This window comes from Erythrolamprus reginae, chromosome 2, assembly GCF_031021105.1.
Source record: "Erythrolamprus reginae isolate rEryReg1 chromosome 2, rEryReg1.hap1, whole genome shotgun sequence".
Classification (NCBI taxonomy): Eukaryota; Metazoa; Chordata; class Lepidosauria; order Squamata; family Dipsadidae; genus Erythrolamprus; species Erythrolamprus reginae.
Genome location: NC_091951.1, coordinates 126534519 through 126548200, shown reverse-complemented (window position 1 = coordinate 126548200; position 13682 = coordinate 126534519). Strand labels below are relative to the sequence as shown.

Genomic DNA, 13682 nt, shown 5'->3' with positions numbered 1-13682 from the left:
GACCCCGAACAGAGTAAATGTGACTTTTTTTTTGCCAAGAAAAAAATTTTTCCCCCACCCCCACAAATATTTTTTTGATGATCAGCATTGTTAAATTGAGTAAATGAATGCGTAAGATTTTAAAGAATATTTCGGATTTGGAGCATAAAAAAATAAAAAGTGAAAATTGTTGCAAGCAGCCAGGGGTGGGGGAGGCCTTATTTCTGATGTTAAAAAAACAGTAAGAATCATTTTTTTCAGTTCCTTTATATTTTTCTTATATTCAGAAATGTTCAAGGTACCATTCCCACACCAACTCCAGTAAAATAGACTGCATTTTGCAAGCAAAACTATCCATAAATTGAAAAAACTTTCACAAAAACGGGGGGGGAGGCACATTTATGGGCAAAATAAACCAATAAGGATTAATTTTTTCAGTTCAATTTTCATTCCATTGTGTGAAGAAATGTTCAGACTACTTTCCAAGTGAAAAAAGCTTTCAAAAAGACCAAACATAAGCACTGCAAATGAAGAGTTTTCGGTCCGGGTCAGGGTGACCCGGGAACATAACATTAGGGAGGTTTTTTTTTTCAGCAAGAAAGAAACCTCCCACCCCCCCAAAAAAATTCTCATAGAGAGAACCCCTGAAATGATGAAAAGTCATGAAATTTCAAGTTTCAGATATGCAGTGAAAATTTTTTACAGGGTCTCAAACCTTGATTTCGGGTCTCACAGACCCGAACAGAACAGCAGGGTTTTAAATATTGTTTGAATTTATTGAAAACCAGAATAAAACAAGTTAATTAATATCACCTAAATTGAAAATAGTAGTGGTAGTAGATATTAATAACTATGCCAAAATTCCTTTCAAATGGCACACATATGAAAGAAACATTAACTTGTAAGAATGTGCATAAAATGGGGAAAGAGAGGGCTTAATTGGATAGAGGTGGAGAGAAAAAGGTGTTTCTACCAGTAGACTTGCAAATAGAAGGGTTATATTGGATAAGGAGGGGGAAGGGCTGGAATTGGAAAATTATTCAGATTCTGTTAGGCAGGAGAGTTACATAAAACATATACTACAATAATTATATCTTGGGGAGGGGGGTGATGGTAGAAAGGATGAAAGTGCATGTAGTCACGGTCAAGTTGTGTGGCTGCATGGCCACGTACGTAATGAGAGAAAGGCGCACAGCAGTTTCCAATGGCCGCACACCGTTTTCTAACGTTAGAGGGATCATTGGTCAACTGAGCTTGGCATTTTGGTCATAAATCACTGCAGTCATTTAATAAGCAAGGCACCCATGTGTTTGCCTTACTTTGATCTCTTGTCATTGTGGTACTGTCTCAGGGAATGCAGGAGACCTAGTGCCACAAGACCAGAAGCAACAATCGGCTAGGCCCAGCAGAACGTGGACCCTTCTCCCAGTAGCGCCACTTCTGAGTCCACTTTTCTTCACCTCACTTAATTCTGCACCTTATTACCATGGTTCAAGAAGGTTCCTTCTCCAAATTTGGAGGAGTCTTCCAAGCTAAGCATGATCACATTCACTAGTGTTTTATCTTCTGAAGAGGAAATGCTAGCGAGGCTGGCGTTCTGAAAGGCTCTGAACTTCAGCATACTGAAACTTAATATATTATATGTTATACAACTCAAGTTGTATCAGTCCATCTTTCATATATATTCTAGCTCATAATCTGGGATGTCTCAGTGGTTTGGGGGTTTTTTAATGCCATTTTTGGCTGATTGGTTGGCTTTTTGTTTGGGTGAACAGAATGCCAGTAATATACCAGAAAATGTGGTGCCCCAATAGATCATCTTGCTTGATATCTATATATTAAAAGAAAAGACAAATTATATTTCTTATTCTTTAATGTTATGCACACAGCTAGACCTCTGTTATGGCAGAGGCACGGAGGCTATAAAAAACCCTAATTGGAATGTTGAATTAGGGCAGATTAATATGACAGTGCAATATAAAGGAATTCTGATAATAGGAATAATAGAACAAAGTTATATTAAAAGCTTTTTAAATACAAAGCATTAATTTACAATTGCTACTTCAGTGGGTAATTCAGACTTTTTGCTCATTTAAAAATTGTTCATCCAAGGGTGACAAATAAGATGGGATATAAAAAAGTCTGAACGCTATATGAATTGCTGATTAGAAATGTTGGAACAACACTGTAATATAACCCACTTGAAATAGTTAATTTAAAAGCCTTAATTTTCTTTTAAGTATCTCTTTATATTTCTTTTTTAAAGTATCTCTTTGTATATAATATGGCACAGGTAGTCCTCAAGTGAGGCCAAAATTTCTGTTGCTAACCAAGACAATTGTTAAGTGAATTTTGTCCCATTTTACAATCTTTCTTGCAATACTTGTTAAATGAATTACCACAGTTGTTAAGTTAGTAATACAGTTGTTAGGTGCATCTAGCTTCCCCATTGACTTTACTTCTCAGAAAGTCATAAAAAGTAATCACATGGCATCAGGAAACTACAGCAGTTATGAGTCAGTTGCCAGCCATTTGAAATTTTGATCACATGGAAATGCTGAAACGGTTGTAAGTGTGAAAAACGGTCAGAAGCCGTTGTAATTTCAAGCAGTCGCTGAATAAACTGTTGTAGATTGAGGACTACCTGTACTTGTTTGGATGCAGGTTTACCTATTAAATAAACAAATGTATCGAGAAAAACTCCAAAGGATGAAGTCTGATTACTACTTTAATGCAAATTAATTTTAATTGCCAGTCTGCAAAAGTCACTCTTTTATAGGACTGAATCAAAATGTTAAGTTTATTTTGATTAGAGTATTTTGTAAGGCATTCAGTCGTGGCATGATGATTGTGTATTCCTTTCCAGACTTGTGCACTCTCTACTGCTTTGCACCTTTGCTTTAAACACCTGGACTATTTATCTTCTATAAGAAATGATTAAGACTTTCATGACCCTTTATTGAACTTAATAATTGTTCTGACCACAGTATTATTTCCTCTAAAATACCAGTGCAATAGGTACTGAATGTACTAGATGCAGCCTCATGTATAGTTTTGGACGAGGATGTAGTTGATTTTTTATTGTTTTAGTATTTATTTTGGCTCAGTATACGATGTAGTTGCCTGAGTGTAATTGGGCAAGATGGTCATGGAAACATCCATACCTGATTTTGAAAACAAATGTTTTTTTTATTTTTGCTAGGACATTGGTATCCTAGATACAGTGCTTATATTCATTTTTTCTATCTGTGATAACCAGCTTAAGTTATTGGAGAGTGTTTAATTTGCATCTGGAAAAGACATAATTTAATAAAGGATGTAACCTACATTTGAAATGTATTATAATAACAGCGTTGGAAGGGACATTGGAGGTCTTCTAGTCCAACCTCCTGATTAGGTAGGAAACCCTACTCTACTTCAGATAAATGGTGATCCAACATCTTAAAAACTTCACAACTTCTGGAGGCAAGCTGTTCCACTGATTAATCATTCTAATTGTCAGGAAATTTCTACTCAGTTCTAAATTACTTCTCTCCATGTTTAGTTTCCACCCATTGCTTCCTGTCCTACCCTCAGGTGCTTTGGAGAATAGCCTGTCTCCCTCTTCTTTGTGGCAACCCCTGAGACATTGGAACATTACTATTATGTCTCCCCTTGTCCTTTTCATTAAACTAGACATAGCCAGTTCGTGCAACCGTTCTTCATATATTTTAGCCTCCAGTCCCCTAATCATCTTTGTTTCTCTTCTCTGCACTCTTTCTAAGAGTCTCAACATTCTTTTTACATCGTGGTGACCAAAACTGAATGCAGATCCCTCTCACAGTTACTACTGTTGAGCAAGGTACCACATAATTTTTTGGGGGGGGCTGGGAGGTTGCCTAAATATAGAACCTAACTTTTTTCACCATTGAATTTCATTTTGTTTGATAGCGCCCAGTGCTCAAGTCTGTCAAGATCCTTCTGTATCTTGAGCCTATTTTTTTTTTTTTGGAGAGTTGGCTATTCCTGCCAACTTGGTGTCATCTGCAAATTTGATGAGTTCCCCATCTATCCTTTGTCCAAGTCATTGATGAAGATATTGAAGAGTACTGGGCCTAAAACAAAGTCTTGAGGTACTCCACTGCATACTTCCCTTCATGTAGATGCAGTTCCATTGAGCACTACGCGTTGAGTGTGGTTGGTTAGACAATTTTGAATCTGGTGGTATTGCTGTCTAATCCATATTTTTCAACTTTATCTAATAATAGATTATGGTCTACTTTATCAAATGCCTTACTGAATTCCAAGTAAATTAAATCAACAGCATTCCTCTGGTCTACTAATTTTGTCACTTTGACAAAGAATGCAATAAAGATTAGTGTTTTACAAGTACAGTGATCCCTCGATCTTCGCGATCTCGATCTTCGCGAAACGCTATATCGCGATTTTTCCCACGATGACGTCACTCTCTTCATTCCTCTTGCTCTCGAGCGGCAGGTGAATGGGTGAGCGGCAAACAGCGGGTGGGCGGGTGAACGGGCAAGCGGCAAATGGCGGGCGGGCGGGTGAACGGGCAAGCGGCAAACGGCAGGCGGGCATCAGCGAGGAGCCGAGGCGGCGGGGAAGACCCAGGGAAGGTTCCTTTGGCCGCCCAGCAGCTGATCTGCTCGGTAGCGCAGCAGCAGCGAGGAGCCGAAGATCGGGGTTTCCCCTTTGCGTGGGCAGCTGGGAAACCCCGATCTTCGGCTCCTCACTGCTGCTGCGCTACCGAGCAGATCAGCTGCTGGGCGGCCAAAGGAACCTTCGCTGGGTCTTCCCCGCCGCCCACACGCAAACCCCACCATCTGCGCATGCGCGGCCATGAAAAAAAGGTGCGCATGCGCAGATGGTGTTTTTACTTCCGGAACCCTACATCGCGAAAAATCGATTATCGTGAGGGGTCCTGGAACGGAACCCTCGCGATAATGGAGGGATCACTGTACAATCAAGCGTGCAAAGTGTTGTTAAGTTGCAGCTTGTTTGAACTGCCCTTAAATGTGTTTATGGGTATAGAATCCTGGACTGGTATGAAGTCCCTAGTTCAAATACTTCTCAGTCAGTGTGATTGGATGGGTTGCATGTTTAAAAATTAGTTCTGAGGCCACTCATTTTTTCCTCCTTTTTTATACTTTTCCTACTTTTTAAGCTGTGAGTCCCCCAGAATTGACCTATAAATTGTACCGATAAATTAAATCCTCCAATTATAAAGAGGATTCTACTTGAGGTAAAAAAAACTGATAAAAACACCATTTTTTAGAGACCTAGACTCAACAGAAAAAGACTAGATACTGTCAAGTATCTTATTTCTGCATGAGTCTGGAAAAAAATGACCTTGCATCTTGTCTTTTTCAAAGCCTTCACAGCCTTGATATGTATCATAAAGCAGAACATTCTTTAGTATCATTCCTAAAACTATCATCTTAACATTTCTTTATTAAACATTTTTGCTAGATAGGTCAATATTCAATTTAACAGACATAGCAAATAAGATATGTCAGTTTTAATTGAATGTCTGTTAGTGTTACATAGAAAAGGATAATTTTACAATTTTGAATAGATGGGAAGAGTTGTATTTTCCTCTCACGTTCAACCAAGGCAGCATTGTAGAGTGGAAGATATAGGTATAATGAATTGCTTCCATAATTGCAGTGAATGGTCAGAAGATATATTCATCCTGTCTGCTACTTTAGTCATTGAGATTGCAGCTCTTTAACAAAACATAGTACAAGCATTTTACACCATAATCTGGAAGCAGAAGTAACAATTTTTTCCATTTAATTTTCTTAACTTATTCTAGCTTTCCATTTCTTCCTTGCATTATTTACGATTTTAAGATTTTTCCTTCAATAGTAGAAATGAAAGATTTCCTGTAATATCACAAGCTGTACAGCTCAGTGTTGATTGGAGATTTTTGGGTGGAAAGTAACAAGCTGTATGTTTGCAGGGAATGTCGTTTATTTATTTATCTGTTTATTTTATTTATTAATTGGATTTATATGCCGCCCGTCTCTGAGTTACTAGATGTTAACTGTTTTTAGGCTGTTTTTGTCTACATATTACTCTTGGCAGTCTTAGCAGAATTGATTTTCCATAGCCATTGGTATTTTGAAAGACTACATTCCTATTAGAAATTGAAACAATTTGGCTAATATGTCCATTTGTTTGATACAGTGCCTTGAACCACGTAACAGTAGCTTGTAATTTTTAAGCAACAGCATTAAATGGCGATAGGATTTGTTTGAAAGATTAAGGGTGTTATTTTGGAACTAATTAAGCAGGTGAAGTAACTCACCTCAGTTATATACAACTTGAAATGTAACTGGATCATGTACTAGATGAGGATTTGTGTTGCAGTAAAATGGGTTGTTTGAATGGGCTAGAACTTCTGTAGGTAACAAAATTGTTGTGCTTATCGATTTTCTTTCTGGGAATAGCTAGATAATGTTGTAGATCTCCTATATGTGCCATTTTGGAATGACAAAATTGATGGGTTTAGAATTTCAGATATATATAAAATGTATTTCCATGTACAGACTATGTATTGAAAATAAACATACATACAAACAAGCAGCCTATGTGGCAATGTTATACTGTTATCTGTGAATCTTAGTGCCTGTCTTATACTATCAACTTACATATATTTGATTTTGGGCTGCAAATGTTAATTTCATGGGGGCAATTTCAGATGATAAAATTAATATGCAGTGTAAACTGTTTAGTTTATCACTTTTCTGCTGTACATTATCTATATAGTGTATCTGAAGTACTTCATAAAACATATGGCCTTTACTAAAATATATTAGGAGTATGATTCTCTTCGGTACACCTAAGAGACATGTGAAAAGTTTGTTTTTAAGTAGTTAAACCATGACTTGATCAACTTGTGATGCAGTGTTTGAAACTGGCAATATGCAAAATTGTTTAAGTATACTTCATTAACTCAAAAGGATCCTCAGCTAAAAATACTTAATGATTGGCAGCCTGAGCATAATTGATCTTCTATGGAATTTGATACGGCTGCCAAATTAACGGTGTTGACCTGTCAAAAAAAAAAAGCTGGTGGCTGGGTTCGGTTTTCTCTTAAAAGTAGGGTTCTTGCATGTTTTTCTCTTGGTGCATAAATGGGATACTCAACCTTGGGGGCACTATTGTCAGTAACTGAATAAAGCATTTATTCAGTGGAAGATCAGTCTAATTTTGAATGGAATAGATTTCTTTCCTATTGAAATCATAATCTCTCTTTAGATTTTCCACTCGGTTGGCTCTTTCCAAATATCAAAGTGCTTTATTTGTTTTCCAGGTTTTTGAGCATGAAGAAGAGAACATATGAGGCAGAGCTGAATGGAGCAGGATGTATCACCTCCCAAATCCTAGAAATCTTAGTTCATAAATACACATACCAGTGGTTGTGGGCAACCATCTACTTGATGTAAAGAACTTGCTTTCAGTATAAACTGGCTCTGGGCAGCACCATTGATGCTGCATCTCTGAGTTGTAGCAGCTGTAATTGTGAATATTACTGAGATAGTTGAACATGGTGTCCAGTTTTCTATTGCATTTTTTCAAGTGGAAAAATTAACCGAGTGGTTGACACACAAGTGGTGGAGAGAATTGTGCATATGCCAATTTTTGTAACCTTTTTACTTTGAACTACACTGCTTATGAGATCTCATTATTTTGGAAGAATGGCATGAACAAGTCTTCAGAACAGTTGCGATAATTGTAAATGCTCACAATTGTGCACTCCTTCTGGGTATTCCTCCCTGGTTCTGAAAGTTGTACACTTAAAACATTCATAAACTTGCTGGTAACTTGAGTGATGTAACAAGCCAGCTATTGTGGTAGTAACCAAAGATTCCAGTTTTAAGCATATGAAAGACTCTGCCTGCTTACCTGTGCATAGAAATAACAGCATCTAAAGTGAAGACTTAAGAGAAATTTAGTGACTACTAGATTATCTTTAGGACTTGCATTAACTCTATAATGTTATTGGTATAAAAGGAGAAACAGCATATTTGTCACAAATTTAGTTAACATCCTCCAACTGAAACTGTAAAAGTTGCTTAGATAAATGTAATCACTGTAAACATCTAGAAGATCTGGGATTTTGTTTTTATTTCGAAATGGGAGCATTTTTGTTTACAAGTTCATTAAAAACTAAACTGTTCCTATTAGGAATCTTTTTTTTAAATTTGCCTTGATAATTTGCAAGCTAAATTAGACACCACCTTTTTTAAAAAAAATGGCAGTTACAATACTATTTGTTAAAGCAACAGTCCTGTTTCTTAATCACTTTAGATCTAGTGTTGTAACTCTTCCTCACTTTTGTTTTTAAATAAATTTTGTATTTGTTTTCCTGATGGGGAGGGGCACGCTTGCATTTTTATAATCTGTTGCATTGATACCCAGTCTGCTGTAACAAAGAGATCAGATGGAAATAAAGGAATCTTTTCAGACCCATTGCAACAGCTTACAAATCCTGCCATAACTTGGCATTGGCTAGACTGTTTATTTTTTGCAGATCTAAAATGAAAGGGTATGAAGAGTATTTAAAAGGAAGAATTTTCTTTGGAGTTTTTGTGACACAAATATGACAGGTTTACTCTTGGTCTCAGGCAGCCTCTCACATTGGTTACTGGTTACTGCCTTAGGCTATCTTTTCACTTCAATCCAGCTGAAAAATATTCTTACTGCTGGTGATTCATATAACAGTGTAACTTATTCCTTTATAGCATGTCAGAATAAATTTTAAAAGTTGTCTGAAAATGCTGCCAGATGCCTATTGTGTATATGGTTTTTTATGACTTGCACACCTCTTCTGTGTTTATCAGATTATGTCCCAGTTCATATTTCAATATGAGACATTGAAGCTCCCTTAAACAACTCCTTTTCCACAAAGCGAATACTTATGTTTTATACTATTGTCGTTTGAGCATGAATACTTGGAGGACATCATTAACATATAGAGTGTGCAAATTTTTGGATATGCTTTGTACAGTTTTGCTCAGGTGGGTCTTTTTTCTTGAAAACAAACTTAGAAATTTCCCAAAACTCATTCAGGTTTTATAATTCTTATGAATGTAAGTTTCATTTTCTTTAAAAATTGAAACTGTACAAATGATGGTGAAGGATGGAAATAACAAGTTGCTTATATATGTAGTTCAATCGTGCTAATGGAAGATGAGCCACATGTAAATATATCCAGCTATGTAAAAGCAGAAATTCACATTTTTATAGTAGCTAAATTCCTTTCAGGGTGAATATGCTTAGCTTAAGCTTAGCTTAGCTTAAGATGCTGTATAAACATTTCATTGTCGATACAGTATGAAATAACAAAATGCACACAAAACTAGACAGAAAGCTTTCTGCTTATGGATTTTGCACTGATGAATTCCTAACTTGAAAACGATCAGATGGAATAGTAGTTTAATATTATTAAGGAATTTTTATATTGACCAAAACAATATTTGCAAAAGAAATGAGGGGGAGGGGCAAATTAATTACCTATCCCAAAACAGTGTCTGCTGATTTTTTGGCAGGCTATTTATTAGTCATTCCTTCTTAATATTGGGATTTATAACATCTTGACTGATGATAATAGTTAATTAAAAATTAATATTTGAAAGGGACAACTGATTTAATTGGCTCAATGTAGCTTTCCTTCCCCCACCCACTTTTCCTGAATATACTGACCAGTTAAATATGCTAATAAAACTTGATCCAGAGAGCTAATGCTGGTACTCTAATTGCTATCAAGTGGCTGCAGTAGTTCTCTTTAATCATGACCGGTAAGTACTGAATGTACAGATTAATGTTCAGAATAATGGTTGGGTTTTAGTGACAGATTACATGCTGGTCAGAGTATATTTTCCATGCAGAGAATTTCCCTTTGCTTTCCCCCACACCTCACAGGATCCCCCGGTCTCTAGAAAAAAGTATTAGTGTTCCAGATTGAATTTAGAGGGGTGTTTGGTCGATGCAAGATTAATTTATATTTCGTATGTCAAAAACCTTTACTTGAACTCCAATGAGTTGGATTAGGCCTTGGGCCATAGAAAATAATTGTAGGGCAAGGAAAATAAAATCCTCGTGAGAATAAAATGAATTTTTTACCCAATATTGGTTATAAATCCTTCTGGATTAAAGTATCAGATAAGTGAAATGTCCAGTTTCAAGAGTTTCAAAACACGGGATTGCGTAACACATACTTGTCAAGAGAAAAAATATATACAAAATAAAGAGTATCAACAGAAAACTTATTTTTCTTTCTTTTGTATAACTCTTAATTGGCTATCCGTCGATCATCTTGTCTCATGGAGGTTTCATGTCTTTGTTTTTGGAGAACATTTTACTTTTTATTTCTTTATAAAATGTATTGCCCACTTGTGTTACCACAGGGTAATTCTGGGCAGCTAAAAATTTGTCTTCCAGTTTTATGATTACAAAGGTGTCACCATCTCTGCAATGAGCTAAATTTGGCTTGAATGTAACATACTTGTAAAATAATAATTGGTCTGGAGAATTGTTGATAGTGGGAAAGTAAAACTATTATAATTCAGGGTTTTTTTAAATATGAAAATGCCTGCCATTCTATCTGATAGAAGTGTTACACACAACCCATTCTATAACTGCTTCTGCTGAAATTGGAAAGCTTTAAATTAAAATTTAACATCCCAGATTCGCTACTATTACTGTACTACAACTACTTATTTAGTAGAATACAATAGAATTTTTATTGGCCAAGTGTGATTGGACACACAAAGAATTTGTCTTGGTGCATATGCTCTCAGCGTACATAAAATAAAATATACTAATGTATCATTCTAGTAAAAAGAATGTTTAACCATTGGTGCATTGTAGCAAAGCTACATTTGACTAGTGTCACAAAATGCTAGACTCTTGATTGCTTTGCAGTTGAAATTTCAGCATCTACTGCTGAGGAAGTTGACTCTTAAAAGGTAAGTAGCAATGCCATTGCGAGAGATCACTTGCAGATCAGCTGAACAAATTACTTTGGAAGGGTTTGTTAAGAATTGCATACTTAATAGAATTCCTCACCAGAAAAGTTATTTTTCATTCTTAAGAGAGTACTATTGTATGGATTTAGATTATTTTTGTTCAAGTTCACTGAACAAATGAGCTTTCTATCATATTTCTGTAGAAAACTTCTTAAAAGTAGGCATATGATAATGTATAATATCCTCTAAGTGAAAATAATGTAGAAATCATAGGTCTTAGTAAAATATTATTAATCAGTTACTATCCTTGTGTGTTTGATTTGTAAATTTGCCTGCTCCGGGGATGAACAATGGTATCAGAACAATGGTATTGCAGCTTTGAAGTGTATTTCTGTGGTATTGTTAAGGATTAGAGTAAGAGAAGCAGTAACATCTAAAAATAATTACTAACAAAATAATAACAATGCTTTTTAATTGCCAGTCATCATAGAGAGATTTAAAGTAAGTATATATGGGGAAAGTATTTGTGTAGACTGTATTATACTACTTGGAAGGGTTTCATACTTCTATGTTCACTAACATCAGGGTGAGAAAAGATTACTTACATTACAGGATTGTAAAGGTCTTTAGCAGAATGTGGTATTTCTAAATCGGGTGCCAAACTCATGTCATGGCATCATGTGATGTATCGGAACTTTTTTTCCATTCACTAAACTGGGCGTGGGCATGGCTAGTTCTCCACAGGACAGGAGTTTGACAGCCCTGCTCTAGATGTTTTTTGAAAAACCTGTGTTGCTATGTTCTGTTTTGTTGATAGACTTATTTTTTGATAGCTGAAATAATTGCTTATTTTAATTCTGGCTAGCTTGCCTTCTAGTATCACTTTTCAAACACATTTTCAAACTTGGAGCATGTACTGTTGCTGCATTTTAGAAAAACACTAAGATAATGTCTTAAAAAAGTACATTGACTATGATTATGTGCCTTTCATTTTATATTAATAGGCTTCTGATTTGCAGTGGGAGCCTGGAAACACATTCACCATGTTTACTTTTGTTGATGGTATAGGAAAGCTTGCTCAGTACCCTTTCTTGGGTTACAATAGCCACCTGAATGTACAGTATTTGATTTCCCCCTCTATATTCCATTGGATGGTATCTGTATTTCTTCTAGAAGGTTAGGAATATCTCTGAAAAGATTTGGAGAGAAAGAGAAGCCCTGGAACTCGGAGGTTTATTTCTTCCACATATATTTATTTGTGTGCAATCCGCAAATTTAGTCTTGAGTGGTAGTGTATGGATGGTTGGATGCAGGGAGGGCATTATAAAGGTTAATAGAATGCAAGCAGTCCCCTAGTTAAATTGCTAATTGTATCTTTAACTCAAATTTGCATGTACTGGTAAGTTGGAACTCATAGTTCACAGACTGCTTATGACTAAAAATGGCCAATGGTGTTATTGAACTGACTTACTGCTGAAGCCACACAATGTTTTTAGGAACCACTGAAAAACAGCAGTTTCAGCAGTTCCCCAAAATAGTGCACAGTCTCTGACTGAACTTTGAGTTATAGGCAGCCCATTTGTATTTAGGGATTGTCCTTAAATTGGATGTTCTGAATCTGGAAACTGCCTACATACTGAAGGCAGTTGCTGCTAATGGCTAATCTGCATCTTATAAAATAAACAGATTCCTGTAGTTTAGAACAGGTAGGCAAAGTTGGCTCTTCTATGACTTGTGGACTTCAACTCCTAGAATTCCTGAGACAATCATCCTAGATCAGGAATTCTGGGAGTTGAAGTTCACATGTCATAGACATAGACACTGCCTACCCCCCTGGTTTAGAAGGTAAAGTCAAGGTATGGAGTATGGTATGTTTTCTAACAAACATGCCTTTTATATAGGAAGAGGATGCTAAGAAGTCGGGCTTTTAAAGGTAGGCCCATTAGCAAAATATTTTGTTTAGTTTTATTAGATTTATATGCCGCCCCTCTCCGAAGACTCGGGGCGGCTGACAACAACAGCAATACAATATACAAAGTATAAATCCAATATAAGTTAAAAGCAATTTAAAACCCCTAAATATTAAAAAAACAATAATTACTACACAATCATACCATTCTCATATATTACAGTCAGAAAAAGGTGCTGGGGGGACAAGATAGTTATTCCCCCCCATGCCTGGCGACATAGATAGGTCTTCAACATCTTGCGGAAGGCGGGAAAGGTAGGGACAGTTCAAATCTCCAGGGGGAGTTGATTCCAGAGGGCCAGGGCCGCCACAGAGAAGCCTATTCCCCTGGGTCCTGCCAAACGGCATTGTTTAGTCGACGGGACCCAGAGAAGGCCAACTCTATGGGACCTGATTGGCCGCTGGGATTCGTGCAGCAGAAGGCGGTCCCGGAGATATTCTGGTCCGATGCCATGTAGGGCTTTATAGGTCATTACCAGCACTTTGAATTGTGACCGGAAACTGATCGTGTTGACAGTAATTCTCTAGCCCTGCCAGAGATGTTATACATAAATCCCTTTAAATTAAGAACTTGCTTTTTCACTAAGCTGTATCACTTTCTCAGAACTAACTGGTCCCAGATTGGATAAAGTCCCCATAAATTGGATAATTTATTATTCTTCACAGGATTACTTTTATAGCGTGCAGATTTGTGTGGCAATTCTAACAAAAGCATCCTTAAGAAAGCTTTTTCCTTCAAATTCTAAGAAAGGCATTTA

At 36.6% G+C, this 13682-nt stretch overlaps 1 protein-coding gene across 2 annotated transcripts in view; it reads left to right on the top strand.

Moving 5' to 3' along the window:
* The window catches only part of CSNK1A1 (casein kinase 1 alpha 1), a 43747-nt gene extending 34984 nt beyond the window's left edge, over positions 1 to 8763 (top strand). For both annotated transcript variants that reach the window (XM_070739439.1, XM_070739441.1), the window contains exon 10: positions 7298 to 8763. In XM_070739439.1, coding sequence (XP_070595540.1) covers positions 7298 to 7305 — 8 coding nt within the window. In that variant the 3' untranslated portion in view covers positions 7306 to 8763. The remainder of the gene's footprint in view (positions 1 to 7297) is intronic.
* Positions 8764 to 13682: the final 4919 nt, after the last annotated feature.